Source organism: Chanodichthys erythropterus, chromosome 1, assembly GCF_024489055.1.
Source record: "Chanodichthys erythropterus isolate Z2021 chromosome 1, ASM2448905v1, whole genome shotgun sequence".
Lineage (NCBI taxonomy): Eukaryota > Metazoa > Chordata > Actinopteri > Cypriniformes > Xenocyprididae > Chanodichthys > Chanodichthys erythropterus.
The window spans coordinates 33,563,963-33,584,632 of NC_090221.1; the positions used below are offsets into that span (position 1 = coordinate 33,563,963).

General features: G+C 34.7%; 2 protein-coding genes across 7 annotated transcripts; one reads left to right on the forward strand and one right to left on the reverse strand.

The window, feature by feature from the left end:
* Positions 1 to 1,754: 1,754 nt before the first annotated feature.
* On the reverse strand, positions 1,755 to 19,982 carry LOC137020134 (transmembrane and coiled-coil domain-containing protein 6-like). Of its 6 annotated transcripts, none has more exons than XM_067385628.1 (13): positions 18,005 to 18,130; positions 9,123 to 9,232; positions 8,864 to 8,973; positions 8,541 to 8,724; positions 8,355 to 8,459; positions 7,763 to 7,854; positions 6,485 to 6,601; positions 6,204 to 6,318; positions 5,636 to 5,804; positions 5,397 to 5,491; positions 3,359 to 3,526; positions 2,212 to 2,337; positions 1,755 to 2,113 (listed from the first exon to the last, which is right to left on the reverse strand). In XM_067385628.1, exons 2-13 carry the CDS (start codon positions 9,156 to 9,158, stop codon positions 2,093 to 2,095), a joined length of 1,338 nt encoding a protein of 445 aa, XP_067241729.1. In that variant the 5' UTR covers positions 9,159 to 9,232; positions 18,005 to 18,130; the 3' UTR covers positions 1,755 to 2,092. The 6 variants fall into 6 exon arrangements, with proteins under 6 accessions (XP_067241729.1, XP_067241820.1, XP_067241495.1 ...); XM_067385719.1 differs by lacking the exon at positions 18,005 to 18,130 and adding an exon at positions 10,343 to 10,449; XM_067385394.1 differs by lacking the exon at positions 18,005 to 18,130 and adding an exon at positions 9,376 to 9,569.
* On the forward strand, positions 9,888 to 12,640 carry eif1ad (eukaryotic translation initiation factor 1A domain containing). The gene is made up of 5 exons (XM_067385945.1): positions 9,888 to 10,017; positions 10,435 to 10,552; positions 10,651 to 10,759; positions 10,923 to 11,031; positions 12,121 to 12,640. The coding sequence occupies exons 2-5, from the start codon at positions 10,466 to 10,468 to the stop codon at positions 12,353 to 12,355; spliced, it is 540 nt and encodes a 179-aa protein (XP_067242046.1). The 5' UTR covers positions 9,888 to 10,017; positions 10,435 to 10,465; the 3' UTR covers positions 12,356 to 12,640.
* Positions 19,983 to 20,670: the final 688 nt, after the last annotated feature.

The following is a 20,670-nucleotide window of genomic DNA, read 5'->3' on the forward strand; positions in this document are numbered from 1 at the left end:
GATCTAAAATCTAATTTAGTTAAAGGGATAGTTCACCCAAAAATGAAAATTTGATGTTTATCTGCTTACCCCCAGTGCATCCAAAATGTAGGTGACTTTTTTTTCTTCAGTCGAAGGCAAATTATGATTTTTAACTGCAACCGCTGCCGTCTGTCAGTCAAATAATAGCAGTGGATGGGAACTTCAACTATAACAGTAAATAAAACTTGCTTAGACAAATCAAAATTAAAACCTGCGGCTCGTGACGACACATTAATGTCCTAAGACACGAAACGATCGGTTTGTGCGAGAAACCGAACATTATTTATATAATTTTTACCTCTAATACACCACTATGTCCAACTTCGTTCAACTTCCGGTTAGTGAGGTCAAAAAACGCGTTGTGATGACGGAAGTGATCTCTCGCCCATATACTTCAATGAGCGCGAGACATCACTTCCGTTGTCAGAGCGCGATCAGACCTCACTAGCCGGAAGTTGAACGAAGTTGGACATAGTGGTGTATTAGAGGTAAAAAATTATATAAATACTGTTCGGCTTCTCGCACAAACCGATCGTTTCGTGTCTTAGGACATTAATGTGCCGTCACGAGCCGCAGGGTTTCATTTGGATTTGTCTATGGAAGTTTTTTTGACTCTTATTTTTCATGTTCCCAATCACTGCTATTATTTGACTGACAGACGGCAGCGGTTGCAGTTAAAAATCATAATTTGCGTTCGACTGAAGAAAAAAAGTCACCTACATCTTGGATGCACTGGGGGTAAGCAGATAAACATCAAATTTTCATTTTTGGATGAACTATGCCTATAAATTGTAATGCATTAAGTAAGCATTTCTCTAACAAAACACAGATCCAATACACTGATATACATCTGATAATCTCTGTTAACTGTTAATGTTCACTTAAGACAACCAACTGTACTTTATTTGCCAAAATGTTTTTTTGACCGTTAAAGTGCAAAAAGACATGAAAGAGAGCTCAATTCAGTACTTGTCAGGGATTGACACACTTATCATTGAGGTACTATTATAGTTTTTGTAAAAAAAAAAAAAAAAAAAAAAAAGGAAGTTTTTCTGCTTTCATTGTAATTTATAAGTTTACTTCAGTTAACGTTTATTTCAAGTAATGAAGATTTTATGGTTTTAGGTTTAATTATCATACTATAATTTTTTTAGGTTAACTATAATACCCCCTTATACTTGTAAAATAATGTTATTAGTCTTTCCTTCCTGTGACAGAAGATACAGTAGTTTACTATGAATTAAACATAAATTAAATTAAGATAAATACAATGTGTTCTGTAAACAAAATAACAATAATGACCAGAAATAATAATTATAAACCATCCCGCATACACCGTGACTCTTATTCTGAAATATCTGCAGTCTGCACTGTAGCAAGCTGCTCCTTTAAGTTCAGATGAGGGAGATAAAATATGCATTCTTACAACCGTTTAAAACATATTACCATATAAACATTGTGTAGTAAACATTGCTTATAAGCTAATGTTGATGAATTATGACAATCACTTGGCATAAATGTGCGCTATTCATTGACTGAAGTGCTGCTGCGTGAGCCAGTAGAGCGCGCAACAGCACAGCGTTTCCCGCGGTTAGATCAGCGCATTACACTTCAAATGTGCTCATCTTCCACACAGGACAGCAGTCTTCCCAAATCGTCCCTCTCTTATCGTTTTCGGCTAGTTTTTATTCGTTGACAAAAATAAGAGTGGATTTTAGTCATAGTTTCAGTCATTCAAAACATTTTTATTTAGTCATCCATCGTCTCCTTTTCGTCTGTGAAAAAATGTCATTGACGAAAATTATGACAAAAATTATTCGTCAACGAAATTAACACTGCACTACACTTATAAGATCATTGAACCATTGTTGCATCCATGGCTCAGTCAGATAAGTAAAAAAAAACAAAAAAAAAAACAACATGTTTCACATAAGCAGCAAAAAAAGCCATTTATTTGCTACACACCTGATAAAGCCAGAATGCATAACTAAGTGTCCATCTTGATGAAATGTATGTTTGGTTTAAAGAAAAATGAAAGGGGAAAAAAATCTTTGCAATTCTGTCAATGGTGTTATGATGAAAGGCTCTCCACCTTTAAAAAAAGAGAAAAAAAAAGAAGGAATGAGAGTATTAATAATAGTGATTCCTAACATATGTCCATAAATATGAAAAGGTAAATGCAGTATTGACCTCAGAGAAAGACGGGAAGTGATGATCGAGAATGTAGGCAGCTTTGACACGGGGCTCTTCTTCACTGTTATACTGAATAGCTTCCAGCAGAGGAACACCATTTAACCTCGTAAACTCTTCAATCAGCTGTTACAAGAGGGAGGACTTCAGTTAAATTAGCTTGTCAAGTGATTCTAAATAAGCCTGTCATGAAGCTTCATACATAGATAAACGTACAGGGATTTTAAGTGCAGAGTAATTCAATTTAACTAAATCCATTAAAAAATAATAATTGAATGTAAATAAAATAAAAGTTAACTGAAAAAAAAAAAAAGAAGCTAGTTCCCCAGGCAATACTTTTCATTTAGTTTACGTTGAGGAACTAAAAAAAAAAAAACTAAAAAAACCCAACAAAATTATTAAAAGTGTTAAATGAAAACAGTATATAAATTCTAAAACAAATTCAAAATATTAAAAGGTACACTATGTAACTTTTTTTGTTCAAAATTAATACATTTAAAATAGTCAATACATCACCAATCCTTCTTCCAAAACATGTTATGGTAAGTCCATTAGAAGCATTTATATTTTAATTCTGTCAGTATGGTTTTCGTGAAAAGCTGCGTACACGTCACTCGCCTGTGGGTCTCGTCATAATTGTAAAAGTTGCTGCGGCTACTTTGATGGGTGTATGGTGTGGAGTTGCATAGGTTAGTTGTCACAACAAGCGAGAAAGATGGACACGGGGCAGCTAAATCTCCAACCTCTGGAGAATCATCCATTTGAAAAAAAAAAAGCCAAACAGAGGAGAGTCAGCTGGCAAAAAGAGATCGCGACAGAGCTCGTAATAAAACCAGAATCAACATTGGCTTGGCTTTTCAGAGATGGTGAGAACAGAGGGATTTGAAATGTTGTAAACGCAACATGAAGATGATGGTGTTTTTGTTACATAACAGGTGAGTAAGGTATTTTCTTGAGGAGATATGTAGCTCTATAACAGAGTTAGAGCATTATCTAATGAGAAGGGTCATATTCATCTGCACAGTATCACAGAGCCCAAGCACAACCAAAACAATGTTCTTCTGCAAAATTCATGTAGTTTTGCATTTTAAATCGCCAAAAGTTACATAGTGTACCTTTAATAAAACTACAATAGTATCTCATTCACCTGTGGGCTGCTGGATATCAGCATGTACAGCACTTCCAGGCTCAGCGTGACCACCTCCGGCTCGGCCATCTTGAGTGTGGCACAGAGGGCAGTGAGCAGCCCTGCTTGTGTCAAACGAACACAGTATTCTGTGCCATGATGGGCGATGTTACCCAGAACTCTCAGTGCCTTGTACAAACATTAAATTGTAAGAATGTTAGGCGTTTATGTTATCAAAATGTACCTGTTTTTGTGAATATGAGTATGGTATAACTACAGCAGCAGGGAGATAAATCTTTTTAAAAACAAAAAATAACTTGAGCCTATAGAATGCAGCTGGAATGGTCCTAAAATTCAAGATATCAGGGCAAAAATGTCCTTGTATGAGTTTTTATATAATATGATAGTTATATCACACAAGTAATGAGTGCAATATCACACAAATGCTGTTTTTTTAGCACAAGTCCAAATGTGATATTGATTTGGTACAACAGTTCGATAAATAAGAAGTTAATATCGTGTTATATTTAAGACAGTATTGTCCGTTTTTGCACATTTTTGCCAATGAAAATATTACCTATAAAGCCAGAACAGAACTGTTGTGCGTCTCCGAACAACACACATCAGTGCTTCATTTCTGAATGAATCTGCGTTTTGAGCAAATCAATCGGTGAGCCACTGATTCAATGGCCCATTTACTTCATTCCTGAAAGAATCAGCTATTTGAATGAAACGAATGAATGAATGACTTACTCATTATGACATTTACTGCCACCTACTGGCAGTTTTAGTCTCTTATTTAGAGTATCATTCCATTAAAAAAATATTTCATATTTCCATATTAATAAAAAAAGCCATTAAAGGTATAATTTACCCCAAAATGAAAATTCTGTGTCAAATTCACATAAAACGTTGGAAAAATGTAAATGTTGGAAACACATTCTTTCTAAAGCCACTTTTTGTAATGTCTATTTGATGCTTTTCTTATTTAACACAATAATAACTTTAAATGATCTTTTGGGGGTAATTTCTCAGACAATTTGTGATTAATTTGATTAATTAAATCACCATATTACGTAATTAGATTGAAAATAATAAATCGCTTGACAGTCCTAATAAATTTTACACAAACACACAGTCAAAAGTTTGGAAACATTACTATTTTTATTGGTTTTGGAACAAAGTCTCTTATGCTCATTAAGGCTGCATTTATTTCATAATAAATACAGAAAAAAGGTTTTCTATTTTAATATACTTTAAAATATAATTTATTCCTGTGATCAAAGCTGAATTTTCAGCATCATTACTCCAGTCTTCAGTGTCACATGATCCTTCAGAAATCATTCTAATATGCTGATTTGATACTCAGTTATTATCAAAGTTGAAAACAGTTGTATTTCTTAATATGTTTTTGGAACCCGTGATACTTTTTCAGGATTCATTGATGGATAAAAGGATAAAAAGAACAGCATTTATTCAAAATATAAATCTTTTCTAACAATATAAATCTTTACTATCACTTTTTATCAATTTAACACATCCGTGCTGAATAAAAGTATTAATTTCTTTCAAAAAAAAAAATAAAGAAAAAAAAGTTACTGACCCAAAACTTTTGAACGGTAGTCTATGTTGTTACAAAATATTTCGATTTTAAATAAATGCAGATTTTTTAAAAACTTTTTATTCATCAAAGAATCCTGAAAAAGTATCACAGGTTATAAAATAATATTAAGTTTCCAACATTGATAATAAATCAGCATATTACAATGATTTCTCATGTGATCATGTGACACTGAAGACTGGAGTAATGATGCTGAAAATTCAGCTTTGCATCACAGAAATAAAATATATTTTAAAATATATTAAAATAGAAAACCATTATTTTAAATTGTAATAATATTTCACAATATTTTTGTTTTTTCTGTATTTATTATGAAATAAATGCAGCCTTATTGAGCATAAGAGACTTTGTTCAATAACATTAAAAATAGTAATGTTTCCAAACTTTTGACTAGTAGTGTATGTTAGCATAATGTATAAATGCATGTCTGTTCCTCACCATTGAGTTAATTCCTTTTGAAAAAGACAGAAATTGGATTAATATGGGAACCATATTAAGGAGCAGCAGGCCAGAGCAGAACCCTCTTGATCCAGCTGAAAAAAAATTAAACAAAATGGTACATCACAGTCATAACTGTCAGAAGGGTATTTTCAAGTTCATTTTAGTTTGAGCTTTAAATGCCGAGTTAATTGGGCTGGAATTCATTTTAAACAAATGCATGCTAATGTCCTGCTCACCGGTGAGGTTGTTGAGCGCCCACAGGCTCTCTCTGGACAGCGCAGGATGAAGGTGAAGGTAAGCCTGACTGAAAAGACACAGCGCGGCGAGGAGACGAGTGTCCTCTGGCATTACATCACCTTCACTGACCAGCAGGTTACCAAGACAACGCAGAAGAGGCCAAATGAGCTGCACAGCACAAACAAAAGTCAGGGTCTAGAGAAAAGCAGTATGATTTCTATGAGTTTTTCAGAGGATGAGAGAATCATCAGGAACCACATGATCATATTGCTGATAAACTGGGCAATTTGATCTGTTTGAGAGCTGAAGGTCAAATATTATTGTATGAAAGCTCAACTAGGACATTGCATCAGCATCTATACCACAACTCCATTATGCTTCATTATATTCATAAACTAATTTAATCAGTAAAAATTCATTATAAAAGCATTGATGATAACTGGATTATATATTAATATAGGAACGGTTTCTATTCAGTGAACATGTCAATTTAAAATGACTCATTCTAAAACAGATGTGCAATATGTACGTGATGTGGGTAATAAATATTTTGCTGTGATGACTTACTAACTCTATTCCACCCTCAAGGTTTCCTTGAGCAACAGCGCCTCCTAGTGTTATCAAAACAGCACTGCACTGTGAGAGGGCACCTTGTGCAATTAGCATTGAGTTATCCAAATTACTGCAAGCAAACCACAAAATCATGTCATGTATTTTTCCCACTAGTCACTTTTTGTTCCAGAACAGATGTTATCTGGCAAAACTGGCACTAAACAGGTTTAGAACAATTCTTCATTATTCTGTCTTTGTTGAGTAAAAAGTTGGTATGAAAGAAGAAAAGGTCACACCTGCTGACTAAATAGTGCAAACACCACATACACTCGATCGCCGGCCCAAAACCAAACTCAGGATCTGGAGTCAATGCTGAGATCACATGAGGGACTATTTCTGAAGCCATGACCGCTCTGAAAAATGAACAGAGAGATTGGTGACATAGAGACAAACATCATATTGGTCATTGATGTCAACAATTTACAGTAAACTGTAGCAATTTCAGTTTTCCAAGACCTCAGTTCATTTGTTGCGCATACAACCCCTGGCAAAAATTATGGAATCTCCAGATTTTTTCCTTTATACCAAATAAAAAACAAAAATGAGACAAAAAAAAAATAAAAAATTTGTTCTGGCCAGATCAAGCAAAGGAAAAAAAAAGGAAGCAAAAAAAATGGAATCATAAAAAATAAATAAAATAAAAAAAATAATATAATATAATATAATATAATATAATATAATATAATATAATATAATATAATATAATATAATATAATATAATATAATATAATATAATATAATATAATATAGCATCATATAATTTAGCTATGGAAAAAATTAATAGACCACTCCAAGTTCAGAAATCAATGTTAAGTGGTCTCTTAATTTTTTCCATAGCTATATATATATATATATATATATATATATATATATATATATATATATATATATATATATATATATATAAAACAAAAACAACAGAATTAGTACTGTCTCGTTCATCCTCTGACTTTTATGAATTTTCTTTTAGCTGTGGACTAATTAGCATTTTTAGACTTGTCCCAGTATTTGTTTTAGAATTGCAAATTAAAAGATGATTACATTTTTCCCACAACATTGAGTGATTCCATACTGTGTGTAATTAATATGCATATATAAATACACATGTTAATGTATATATTTTAGAGAAATATGTACAAAATATTTGTATTTATATATAATATAAATGATATAAAAATATAAATAAATACATATACTTGTAAATATTTCTCAAATATATACATGAATGTGTTTGTATTTATATGTACATAATAATTACACACAGTACACCCACATATATTAGGCAAACTTAAACTTTTGGTTTGTATGCGACTAATCGCGATTAATCGTTTGACAGCCCTAAACTGAAGCCAAAATCCTAAGCTACTGTATTGAACAAAACTTCTTTTTTTTGTCATGTTTGTGATTTGTTTATTTGCTATAAAGTAAAAAAGCTAGGTGAACATCCTCTAAGTGTGGGGATTACATCACTTTTAACAGGGGTTGTACTAACGTAACAAGCTCTGGTCACTTACGGTATGATTTTTTCAGTTGCGTCTTTCGCTTGTAGCAGCTGAGACAAAGTGAAGCCAACCGCCTCCACCACCGCCAGATTATACCTCTGATTCTAGAACAGAGAAATGACCCAGTCACATTTCACCCCAAATTCAAAATTAAATTTAAATGACATTTTGCTTAAACAGTAAATAAATTAGATTATATTCAAATAAATTTTACAAATACATTTCACACACACACATATATAGAAGTTGCATTGTGACATTGCAATTTTATTATTTTATATTTATTTAATTATTTTTTGGCTATTACTTGACAATTTTGCATATTTTACCCCAAATTTCTCATTGCTGTAATATGAGGAATAAAAAAGTAAAATATGAATCTATATCAGTAGTGAAAATCACTATTGGAAATAATGAGAACAATAAATCCACACAAGTCTCTGGACATTAAAATTGTCCTAAAATCTTAACTTTCATCATGCATTGATTTTGATGCAGAAATGTTTTTGTGTTATTCATACAAGAATGCACCATTATCAGCATATATGAAGAGTTAACAGGCACAGAAGTGATGGTTTAATATTAGTAACCCAAACGAGCTTACGTGAATACAGTTTGCCAGTGCAGAAACTATTCCCTGAGCTAGAAGCTTCTCTCTAACCACAGCGCTGTCAGGACACAGATTTCCCAGAGTGTATAAACAGAGTTCCTAAAGGAAATGACAAAGGAGACAAATTCATAAGGATTGAATCCCTCTGACACTGACTTTACACACTAGTAACTCACTGACCGTTAGCTTGGTGCTCTGGCCGGAGAGGTAGGTGAGGAGGTAAGGGCCGGCAGGCAGACAGGCCTGACCAACACTGGGATGATTAGACTGAGACAGCTCATGGAGACAGCGTGCCGCTTCCAGCTGACACTGGGCATTATGAGCACTGAGCTGCCCGATCAACATGTGCATGCTGTTCTCTGATCTGAAGAAAAACAGAGGCACTGCATTAATAAGTACAGTATATATGCCTCATGGCTATCCAATTTTTTTTAATATATATTATATTTGTAGGCCTGCTATAATAAGATAATGTAAGCTCTGTGTTGGTTTTGAGGTCATACTTAATGAAAGTGAGTTGAGTCTCAGGGTTTCTTAGTGCTTTTCTTAGAGATGCAAGACGAACTGCTTTCTCCTCACCCCCAGTCTGGACTCCACGTATCATCTCTCTGACCTAATGGTGCACATACAACACACAAGCTATATGCTTTATGTGACATATAAACAATATTTATAGTATGCTGAGGAAGAGATGCCTTCCTCTTTCATTCATGCAATACATACAGTAAAGAAATAAACGAGAATTTCACTCTGGAGACTCACCTGTTCAGGTGTCAGAGGGGTGGAGCCAGTCTCCATGGAGTCTTCCTCACCCACATTCTGCAGGAGTCTCTTACTGATGAGCTGCCTGTCTCTCCGTGCCTGTCTAAGACCTGTGGATAGATGAAAGTGTATATATGTATATATTATTGCCAACATTAAAACAATATAAAACTACATATAAAGCCGATAAAGGCATGACAGGGTTAAAATAATACAGAGGCCCAGCCAGAAATAGTAAAACACACAAACACACCTTTCTCAAACTCTCTTCTCTTGCGTTTAAACTCCTCCAAATCACTCGCAGATCCACTTGCTTTATGATGGACGGTTTTCAATCTCCACATATTTATTATTAATGTTCACTACATCCAAATGCGAGTTTGCTATCTATAACAAACAAACCTGAACTCTGCTCATATTTTAACGTATTTTATCAGCCTGATTTTTATAATGTGAACCGTGAAACTAATATTTCAAAATAAAAGTTTCACAGGAACCGGCGAATGATATCCTATATAATAATAATTATTATTAATATTATTAATAATAATAATAATAATAATAATTATTATTATTATTATTACAAAAATACATGGTTTTGACTAAATAATTTTCAAATATTTTACAGGACGTTTCATACAAATTGCGCCTGTGATTTCTTTCCTGTTTATTATCACCCCCTCCATAGACATACAAAAACATAATATGTATTTATTATGTCTATGATCATCTCACCCTGTGTGGCTTTTATTTTGAAATATTCAAATCCTGTCTCATCTTCTGCGTTTCACTTCACACTTCTCTACAGAAGATTCGAGTAAACGCTTTCAATTAATCTCAATGCCATTAGTAAATAAACTCAGAATACAACCACAGGTTCATATACAGTTTCTAGGTAAGTGATAATGTAAATGTGAGCTTTAACAATGTAAATAAACCTAGACATTAAAGGTATTTATTTTTCAACACAGCATGAAGGCCACATGTTTCTACAGCATGCGTTAATAAACAGTTGTCCTACGTAGTCATGTGAAACGATTTGCTTTTTGTATACATAATCTATTATATGTTGTGATGATTATGATAAAGTGTCCACTGGTTTCCAGTTGTTATATATGTTGTAGCATGTATGAGGATGCATTGCAAAGGCACACACTCTGTAACTGAGTTAGCCTAAGCTAAGGTGATCATTTAATTTATTTGATAAAGTCCTAACTTACTTTGTTCATTCTTGACAGCTCACATGCACGTCTCTTAACTCCATTTCTCAAACAAAAACTAAAAAATTTAATAAATAAATTTTTTTTTTCAGGTGACACGTTTTTCAGAGGTTTATATCCACCATGTCAAAGGCAACCAAACGCAAACACGTAGTCAAAGAAGTTCTGGAGGACTGTGTCACACCCACTGAAGACCAGCATATCATGAGGGTACATTTGCTGTAGCTTTTGGATCTGCACGGCTTTGAGAGCTCAATATTCTGATTATACCATGTTTGTAATAATTCCACACCTCCTCCTCATCACAGGTCTTGGGAAGTAATGGCAATAACCTCCATGAAGCTGTGACCGGCAGTGGCGAGCGCTTCCTCGTCAGTATGCCTACTAAGTTCCGCAAGAACCTCTGGATCAAACGAGGTTAGTTTGTTCTGCCTTTCTATATATATATATATATATATATATATATATATATATATATATATATATATATATATATATATATATATATAATATATATATATATATAATACAACAACTCTATTTTTCACTAAAATGTTTTCACTATCTGTCTCTTTTTTAGGAGACTTTGTCATTGTTGATCCTATTAAAGAAGGAGGAAAGGTGAAAGGAGAAATAAGCTTCATACTTTACAGGGACCATATTCAGAACTTGAGGAAACTTGGTGTCTGGTAAGGCCATTGTGTCTTTTTTTTTTTTTTTACCATTTTAATTGAATAACTATATAATAACTTTTATATATTATTATTACTATATTATATACCATATCACTTAATTTATATTTCATAATTTTAGATATAAATAAACATTATAGACAAACATAATGCAACTACACTTATGATGGGTAAATTAGTTACAAATTGTAGTCTGTTACGGTTTCCAAATTACATTACAAAAATTGTAGTTAGTAATGTAATCTAGATTACTCATTTAAGGTAATGTATTCTGACTATTTTTTGATTACTTTTAGATTACTTTTGGCTTAAAGGGATTGTTCACCCAAAAATGAAAATTTGATGTTTATCTGCTTTCCCCCAGGGCATCCAATATGTAGGTGACTATGTTTCTTCAGTAGAACACAAATGATGATTTTTAACTCCAACGGTTGCCGTCTGTCAGTCTTATAATGCATGTCAATGGGAACTTCGTCTATAAGAGTAAAAAAAAAAACATGCACAGACAAATCCAAATTAAACCCTGTGGCTCGTGACGACACATTGATGTCCTAAGACACGAAACGAAACCGAACAGTATTTATATAATTTTTTACCTCTAATACACCACTATGTCCAACTGCCTTGAGCATCCGGTGTGTGAGAGATCACTTCCGCCATCAAAGTGCGTTCAGACTTCCCCAACTGGATGCTCAAGGCAGTGGGACATAATGGTGTATTAGAGGTAAAAAATTATATAAATACTGTTCGGTTTCTCGTACAAACCGATCGTTTTGTGTCTTAGGACATCAATGTGTCGTCACGAACCGCAGGGTTTAATTTGGATTTGTCTGTGCATGTTTTTTGACTCTTATAGACGAAGTTCCCATTGACATGCATTATACGACTGACAGACTGCAACGGTTGGAGTTAAAAATCATCATATACACATATAAATATATTATAATGTGTGTGTGTATGCATATAGCAGTTGCATTATGTTTGTCTATAATGTTTATATGTGCATTAGTCCTAGACAACAGTAATTCCCATTATCATGTGTTCAGATAACATAATTAATAAACATAATTTTCACATTTCACACAGGCCAGAAGGATTCCAGGAGGATCACACATCCAGTGAGAGGAACGAGGGAACACCGAAAGAAAGAAGTGAAAGAAAAAACGAGGAGGAGGATGACAGCGACTCGGAGGATGACGACAGCGATCTTTTTGTGAACACCAACCGTGCCACTGTTCTCTATAGTGAGAGTGAGGAAGAGACTGATGAAGAGGATGATGATGAGGAGGAGGAGAAGGAAAAAGATGAAGGAAAAGCATAAAACAAGCAAACTACAAATGATACTGGATGATGCTTACACTACAGCATGACCAAGAGCAGTTTTCTATGATAATTAACCTTAATTGGGTTAAAAAACACAACGCCTGAGATTTTCAGAGCTGAATCATTTCTCTCTAATGGCTTTCAGATGGTGTTTCTGGTTTAGTTCAATGTATTCCCAATCTAAAAGTCATTTGTTTCATTAAAAGGAAACAGATTATGTATCATAATTCTTGTAAATAAGGTTTTGTAATAAACTTTGTTTTGTATGCTTGTTGTTTTGCCCACAATTTTATCCTTATAAAAATAGTTTAAAGGTGCAGTAGGTGATCTGGAAAATGCCAACGTTAGCCTGCTAACACTGAAAGCATAGACCTATTTTGTGTTTGCAAACAGTGATTTTTGTGAGCAGAGCCTAGGGGGCAGAAAATGACAGTTCTGCAGTAGCAGTCTGTGGAAACCATGGAATAAAAGAATAAAAAAAAAGTTAATTCTTAGAAGGAAAAACAGAATTGTGAGATATAGTCATTATTCTGTCTTTTTTTCTTTATATCCAGCAATTCAGACTTTTTTTTCCACTCCAGAATTGTGATATAAACTCACAATTGCGTGTTATAAAGTCTGAACTGGGAGATATAAACACGCAAATGCAAGAAAAAACAAAGTCTTGCGGAAAAAAAAAAAAAAAAAAATGTTAGTCTAGGTTCAAAAGTTATCTATGTAAAATGTGATGGGTTTAAATACTATTTCATGCTGTTACTGCTATGTATGTCCCCTATGAACTGCATATGTGAATATTATGTAGACTCACTGTTTACATCAAGTTCATGCTTTAATAGTTGACTAATCATTGCAGGTTTGTGACTTGCAACATAAACATCTCCGTTTAGCTTCAAAGGGCGTCTTCAACGACGCTATTCAATAAAAATGACTATTTTTTACATACTGATTCTGACATCCAAAGGCACAACAAAACATTTTTCTCTTCTGTGGATTTTGCCCATTTTCCTCCACTTGTTACCGCTTTTTTTCTGCCACCACTATGCGCACACAGTGACATAACTGACGTCGAATTTGTCTACACCAGGGGGTCCCAAACAAATTCCTGGATCCTCCCCATGTCTCCTTTTTCTGACACACCCATTTCAGGTCTTGGAGTCTCGACTAATGAGCTGATGATCTGAATCAGGTGTGTTTGATTAAGGAGACATGGAAAACATGCAGTGTTGGGGAGGCTCCAGGAATGTGTTAGGGGTATTGCGCAAAAGTAGAATTAAGAAAGCCAGGATAACAGAAAAAGCTTAGCTTGACCTAGTTTAATCAGCACATCCTGGCTTAGTCCGTTGCACAAGGTGTAAAAAGTACTTGAAAACCATTTTTGAATAAAAGTACTGATACCTAATATCGAAAATGACTCCACTACAAGTTACAAGTAACTAATTACAATATGACTGATTTTATACAACTATATACAATATCTGATTTTAACAATACTTAAGTATTTTACTCATACTGAATGTGCTCAAAGATGCTCTTGTCCTCAACACCTGAGAGACATGCCAGTGAAAATAAGAAACAATAGATTTGTAAGATGAGAAATCAAGTTTATTTTGAACAGGTCGACACAACAACCTTTTAAACGTCTGTAAACTCTCAAGTCTCAGTTAAGCTCAAGTGCACAAAAAGGCCATACGTGAACTAATATCCATCAAAAAGTTCTCATCAATATAGAGGCAATATGACAAGTTTGGGTGAGTTATGGCAAAACGCACAAGATATAGTACCTTCAATGCCCTATAGATGGCGATATCACTTCTTTATATCAGAAACAAACTGCTGCAGAAAAAGTTAGGTGCCATGCAAAATGTAATGTGTAACTGCGTTACTCATCGCAAATGTACTGGACTAAAAAATACATTTACTTTCTGAAAAATGTAGTCAAGTAGAGAGTAAAAGTTGCTAGTATATCTTTGTTACTCAGTACAACTATAAAGTAGCCAAAAAGATACTTAAATGGTTAGTTCACCCAAAAATGAAAATTCTGTCATTTATTACCTTAATGGATCTTGAGAGAGGAAGTGTCATTGCTCCCTATGCAGGCTTCACTGACCCATCGGATTTAATCAAAAATATCTTAATTTGTGTTCCGAAGATGAATGAAGGTGTGTGGAATGACATGAGGGTGAGTAATAAATGACATTATTTTCACTAACCCTTTAACTAATCAGTAAGTAATATCAAATTTAGGACTAAGATAGTTCCTTATTAGCTAAACAAAAATTAGAGAATGAGATTTGCATCATTAAGAACTAATAGGTAACTATGACAAATTATAAAGAATTACTAATTAATTACTAATCACAACATTAAAGTGTCTGAGATGTGAGCAATTGTCTTTTTTACTCTCAACATTGGTAATAAAATGTATCATTAATTACACAAGTGTTACCAAGTCACTATTGCAGGAACAACTAGTGATCAGGACCATTATTTTAAAGTGAAAAAGATGTCAAAATGATGACTGATTACATCTCAGACACACGATAATGTTCTTTACAATTTGTCTGTTAGTTAATAGTTATTAATGCTGCTAATCTCATTAGGTAATTATTGATTAGCTAATAAGCAACTATCTACTAAATGTGATACTACTTACTGATTAGTTAAGCTTGTTTCTATATTAGTTTATAGAAGTAGAAGTGTTTATGTACAACTCATTAGTCCTGCATTACTTCCTGCATAGTTACTTATTAATGATAGACCGTCATTTCCTCAAATTGTAAAAGCACTACTTTAATTTTCAGCCCGCAATGTCATATTTACCCTGTAACTACATGAAACAAAAGTATATTTCCCCATGTATTAAAAACGATTGCAATAGTTCTTTCTACTTGCCTTGAAACAACTTAATCAGTGCACTTTCTCACTAAATTGCTCCCAAACATAAGATTGTTGTCTATCATAATAGTATAATTACCCCTTTGTTCTAAAATACTTACAGTATAAATAATTTGTTATTTTCCTGGTTGTTACAGCTTTATTCCCAAGACTTTACATATTGTTCCCCTATACTTACATGTACCTACTTTATAGGTACACTATAATTATGCTGTAAATTCCTTGTAATTTATTTTATCTGTCTATTTAATATTTCTCATCTATCTACTCTTATCTATTTTTATTTAGGTTGTTTTATGTCTAATTGATTTTATAATCTATAATTTTATAATGTGTTCTATTTTTATCTATCTAATCGTTTACTCGCTCTTATCTATCTATCCTTGAATAAACATGTCTGGCAAAAAAAGCACCTGGCAGCAAGGCAAGATTAAGTACAAGAACATTTTGCAGGCTGGTAAGTGACTTGGTTGGTGAATTTTTTTTTTTTTTACAAATTAGGTGAATAGTGTCTGCGGACATATTTTATTGTCTGTACTGATTTGAGTATTTAAAAAAGGCTCATATTTACACTGAACCTTGACTTTAACAATGTATTAATCATTGTTATTTTTTTCTCTCCGAAGCAAGGACAGCAAAATAAAAAATAATAAAAAAAAGAATTCCAAAAACATTGTGGTCTCCTACCTTTCTCACGTATGTCCAGTACACTACATAGTTATTGATCCAATGAAGTAGAATTTAGGAAGATAAACTGCTACCAATGTGCTACCAATGCCAAATAAAATGCACGTACACATGAAAGAGTGACATACTTATCCTTTAAGGATAGGATAAATCAAAACAAACTGCAATAATATGTATTCATCAAACCTCTGACAGCAATATGAACAGCAGTCTTCATAATAACATTAAAATAACAGTAGCCATACTTAGATGAATTACATATATCTGTTATTTTATTGCAGGATAATTAAAATGATGCAACATATTTACAGAAGACCATGGAGTGACTAGTAGGATTGACAGAGGAACTAACAGATAAATTACTAGGATTAATCTTAGCCTGGTTACAAAGAATAAATCTCCATAGTAACTTAATTTAGCTTAATAAACTTTCATGCAGATGAGCTAAATTCAGCCAGGATAACTGGAAAATCCCAGCTTAATCCCTTATCTTGCTTTTGTGCAATACCCCTCTGGTCTATACGATCCCATCCAACCCTTCCTGCAAATCACCGTCCAAAGCCACGCCTCTTCCACAATACATGAAAGCACACAAACAACTGCTTTCGGGAAAGTGTCACAGGAGACGGCGCTAAACTACCTCATGTCTTAAAGCACATAATATTACAATAATAATGAACGTAAACAACTTAAGAGAGCTTGTACCTGACTGCTGCAGATTAATTTCGGTGTTGATACTGTTGACATGGAAATGCATAATTCCTAGTTTGAGGATGTGAACAGCTCCGGTTAGAACATCACGGGTTGTCATTGCTTAATTACGGTGGTTATGGCGTGAACGCAGCATAAGCTCGTTATTTTGATTTGGTAGGAACTATAAAAGATGGCTGCTGTTTGTTTGCGGTGCTCCGTGACTAACGTCTGTCTACATAAACTCTGCATAGCATAAAACACGCTGATGACGTATGATGTCTGCGCTAACAGGGTGTGTGAGGGTATGTAAAAACATTAGTTGACAGGCAGGTAGAACATTATATTATTTTATTCGGACCGAATATAAAAGATAGGATGAACATTTTATGGTCCTATGCCTTTCGCAGACAACATATTTATAAAAATACATTTATCATAGTGATATGAGGAGACTTTCAACCCGTATAACAAAAAATGTTTCTGTAGAGAATCGCCTATTGCACTTTTAAAGGTGTAATGTGTACATTTTAGCAGCATCTAGGGGTGAGGTTGCAAACTGCAACCAACGGCAGCTCACCCCTTCCTTTCGAAGCAAAATAGATAAGCTACAGTGGCCGTCTGGCTGACACAAGACAAAGATGTCTTCTGACAACAGAGAGTACGTTATCCAGTCAAGCAATGATTTTTCTTCGTACTTCTAACAAAGAACAATCTCTGCTTCTAATAAACCAAACAACTACTACTTCTTCGAAATCGTTCGTTTTTTTAGAAGCAGCTTGCATCGTCACTATATTGAACACACGAAGAAGAACAACAACATAGTGATGAAACACACTCTGTAGAGTGTTTGTCCATTTAGGGCTGCTGTAGAAACATGCCGGCGCAAAATTACGACTTGACATGGATGTAGATTGAAATGGCTCATTCTAAGGTAATAAAAACATAATGGTTCATTATGTAAGGTCTTTATACACCACTGAAATTTTGTGCACTTGCATTTCTGTCAATAGATCTTCCCAAATTTTACACATTGCACCTTAAATACTCAGAGTAGTACATTTACAGTAACACTTAGAAGGAATAGTAGAATTCATATCTATTTTTAAATGCATGTTATAGATCTTAATGTGAAAGATGCATATGTTTAATTATTTTATTTTATTTTATTTTACTTTTTGACACAACTTGATCTTCCAATAAAATGCAGACTTCTCTTTACGAAACAATATGGAAGAAAAGATCTGTCGCTGCTTCTGTTTCATCTCGACTTAGAAAAAATAAAAAAAGATACAAAACTACAGCAGTTCATTCAAAAGACCATAACATCAGTTTTCAACTTTTCAGTAAGAAGGAGAACGGGGAGAGAAGAAACCTGTTGTGAACTGGCTTCTGTCTTATGTACTGAACTCCAGTTTGGACTCTCAGCGTTGCATTTCTGCATTTAGGACTGGGCGTCGACGTTTCGGTCCAAAGTTGGAACATCTCAGCCGGACTACGCTTGTGCACCATGAGGATTGTGTGATTCGCACAGGGTTCCTGGGGCTCATCCTTGGGGAAGTCAAAGGTGAGGAAGGCAGGGTGGTGGATAGGGTACACTCCCAGTCTCTGAAGACACATGCCCAGGTAGACATCATCAATGGGGAACAGATGAACCCTTTGCGACACCTCCAAAAGCCTATGGGCCAGAGAACCAGAGTAAACCACCCCCCCTCCACCAGGGTATGATGGGTACAGCCCTTTAAAGAAGCTCTCCGGAATGTAATACTTAGTCCCATTGGAGCGTATTGGAACTGCATTGTTTATCACGTCCCCCACAACAAACGTCTCCATTTTATTTGGCTTACTGGATCCATTTGAGAAGCTTCTATTTGCCTCCTCGGCCAGCAGATAGTCCAGGAGAGCGGGCGTCCTCACAAAGATATCATCATCACCTTTGAAAATGAAACGGGCATGTGGGCATCGCCCTGAGAACCAGTCCCAGAACAGCACATCCTTCAGGGATAGGTTAAAAAATGTGTCCATGAATTCCCATTGGATGATGTCACCATATTTATCACTCTCTAACTGCAATTTCTCTTCAACATGCAAGTCTTTGGACTTCCCCAGAAGGAAGACCCTGCGAACAAGCCTTTGCCGCCCGCCTCGGCTTTTTATCCTTCCTGAACGCCCCCAAGTTTCTCTTATCGCTTCTCTGTTCGCAAAATTGGCAGTCTGAGTTTTGATGGCCAGGAGCAACGTTGGTGCCCGATCACAAACACCTAAAGCATCTATGATCAGCGGATAGCTTCGACAGTGCATGGTGGTCACAAAATCCTTTATCCGCGATGGTAGAGTGAAGAAATCCAGCATTGTATTGTTAATCTTATAATTTGGAGAGCATCTATTCCTGCTTCCTCTGGACCTTTCTGTTTTATAAGAAATACCAGGTGGGTTTGCAGCCAGACGAGGGTTTAGGATGGGGTTATGCTGGCAATCCATCACATACTGCATGATGTTCCAAAACGCTCCACTGTTTAGCTTGCTTCTCCAGAAGGTTTTCGCAGGATGGGGAGCCAGATCTCTGGAGAGTTTGAGGCCAGTGGCCATAAAGTGTGTCGGCTGCACAGAATGAGCTCCAGGTGCGCCATATGTCATGATATTGCACAAAGTAATCGAGACATAAATGTAGATTGGGAGCAGCAGTATGCAGGGCAAACAGAAGAACAGGATCCTACGGCGGTATCGACAAAGACATGAAGCCATATACTGAGGAAAAGAAGATTTAAAGTTATTTAAAGTATTTGATTGTTTTATCTTAATCACTCAGATTGTAAACACAGCTGTCACTAGTATTATTACAGGACATTATTCAGACTTTTTTTTTAAAACAAAAATCTACAAAAGAATACCCATAATTTATTATGGTACTTGATAAATAAATTTTATTAAAATGAATCAAAGTTGTAAAAAATGATTAAATAAAAAATGAAAAGTAAAAAATAAACATTCTAGTTTAAAACTATACTTACAATAAAACAGCAGTTTTCACGTCATTTCCTACTTGTGCTACTCTAAAACATAAAAGTAGCCTACTAAAATACAGTACATATCGTTTTGTATTTTTTTTTATGTTCCAACAACGAAGCGAAACAAATACTTCAGTACTAGCACTAGTATATACTTAGACTTTGGACTTACCACGGTGTTCTGGTTATGTAGGTCTATTTTATGATGAATTTTGCGTCATCCACGCAATAATAGGCTACTCCTAAATACTGTATGCGTAAGATAAAAGAAAAGGATATTATATGGAATAAGTAACAAAACAAACCAAGAAATAAGGTAAATTAAATCCCCCGTATACGTGTCTCGTGCACTGAGGAGCGCGTGAAGTGAGCTCAGGTGTGTGCGTGTGTTAGGCCACGCCCGCGATACTCAGTTGCGGTAAAAGATAACAAATAAATAGGCCAGGGGCTAGTTGTCACACTTTTCACTGTGGTGAATATTTCTCTTATTTAAGTCAAATTCTATAGACGCAAACCTTAAAGTTTTAGGTACATAAAAACTAGTGAACAGATGGAAGCTGCGGACTTAAATAAATATAATAAATAGCTTAATTAGGTCTTATTGTAGTTTTGACCATAAAACCTTTAGTTTTTGAGATATATAGCAACCTCCACTCTTGACACCAAGCACTGTAATCAAACAAGTTCTCTGACTCATATGACAGGACAGCTGTTTTTGGATGTTGTCGTTTAATTTACATATGCTTGATGTTGTCTAACAAGTGTGGCGAGTTGTCACCATGGTTTGCATATAGGCCTGTTGCACAGATCACATTTCTGCATTACAAAACAACATCAGCTACACTCTTAAAGATAAAGGTTCTTAATTGGCATCTATAGTTCCACGAAGAACCTTTCCATGGAATCTTTCCATTCAATGTTTCTTTTGAGAACTGTTCACTAAAAGGTTCTTTTGGGGAACCAAAAATGGTTCTTCTATGGCAGTGCTGTGAAAACACTCTTTTGGAACCTTTATTTTTAAGAGTGTGCATTG

What these genes read in the sequence shown, in the direction of transcription:
- LOC137020134 (XM_067385394.1), bottom strand. Translation starts at nt 9,466, where the DNA reads ATGTGGAGATTGAAAACCGTCCATCATAAAGCAAGTGGATCTGCGAGT. An exon ending in GCCAGAGCACCAAGCTAACG is followed by an intron (nt 8,460 to 8,540) that starts GTCAGTGAGTTA and finishes CATTTCCTTTAG; the next exon opens with GAACTCTGTTTATACACTCT. An exon ending in TTGAGGGTGGAATAGAGTTA is followed by an intron (nt 5,805 to 6,203) that starts GTAAGTCATCAC and finishes TGTGCTGTGCAG; the next exon opens with CTCATTTGGCCTCTTCTGCG.
- eif1ad (XM_067385945.1), top strand. Translation starts at nt 10,466, where the DNA reads ATGTCAAAGGCAACCAAACGCAAACACGTAGTCAAAGAAGTTCTGGAG. An exon ending in AAGACCAGCATATCATGAGG is followed by an intron (nt 10,553 to 10,650) that starts GTACATTTGCTG and finishes TCCTCATCACAG; the next exon opens with GTCTTGGGAAGTAATGGCAA. An exon ending in TTGAGGAAACTTGGTGTCTG is followed by an intron (nt 11,032 to 12,120) that starts GTAAGGCCATTG and finishes CATTTCACACAG; the next exon opens with GCCAGAAGGATTCCAGGAGG.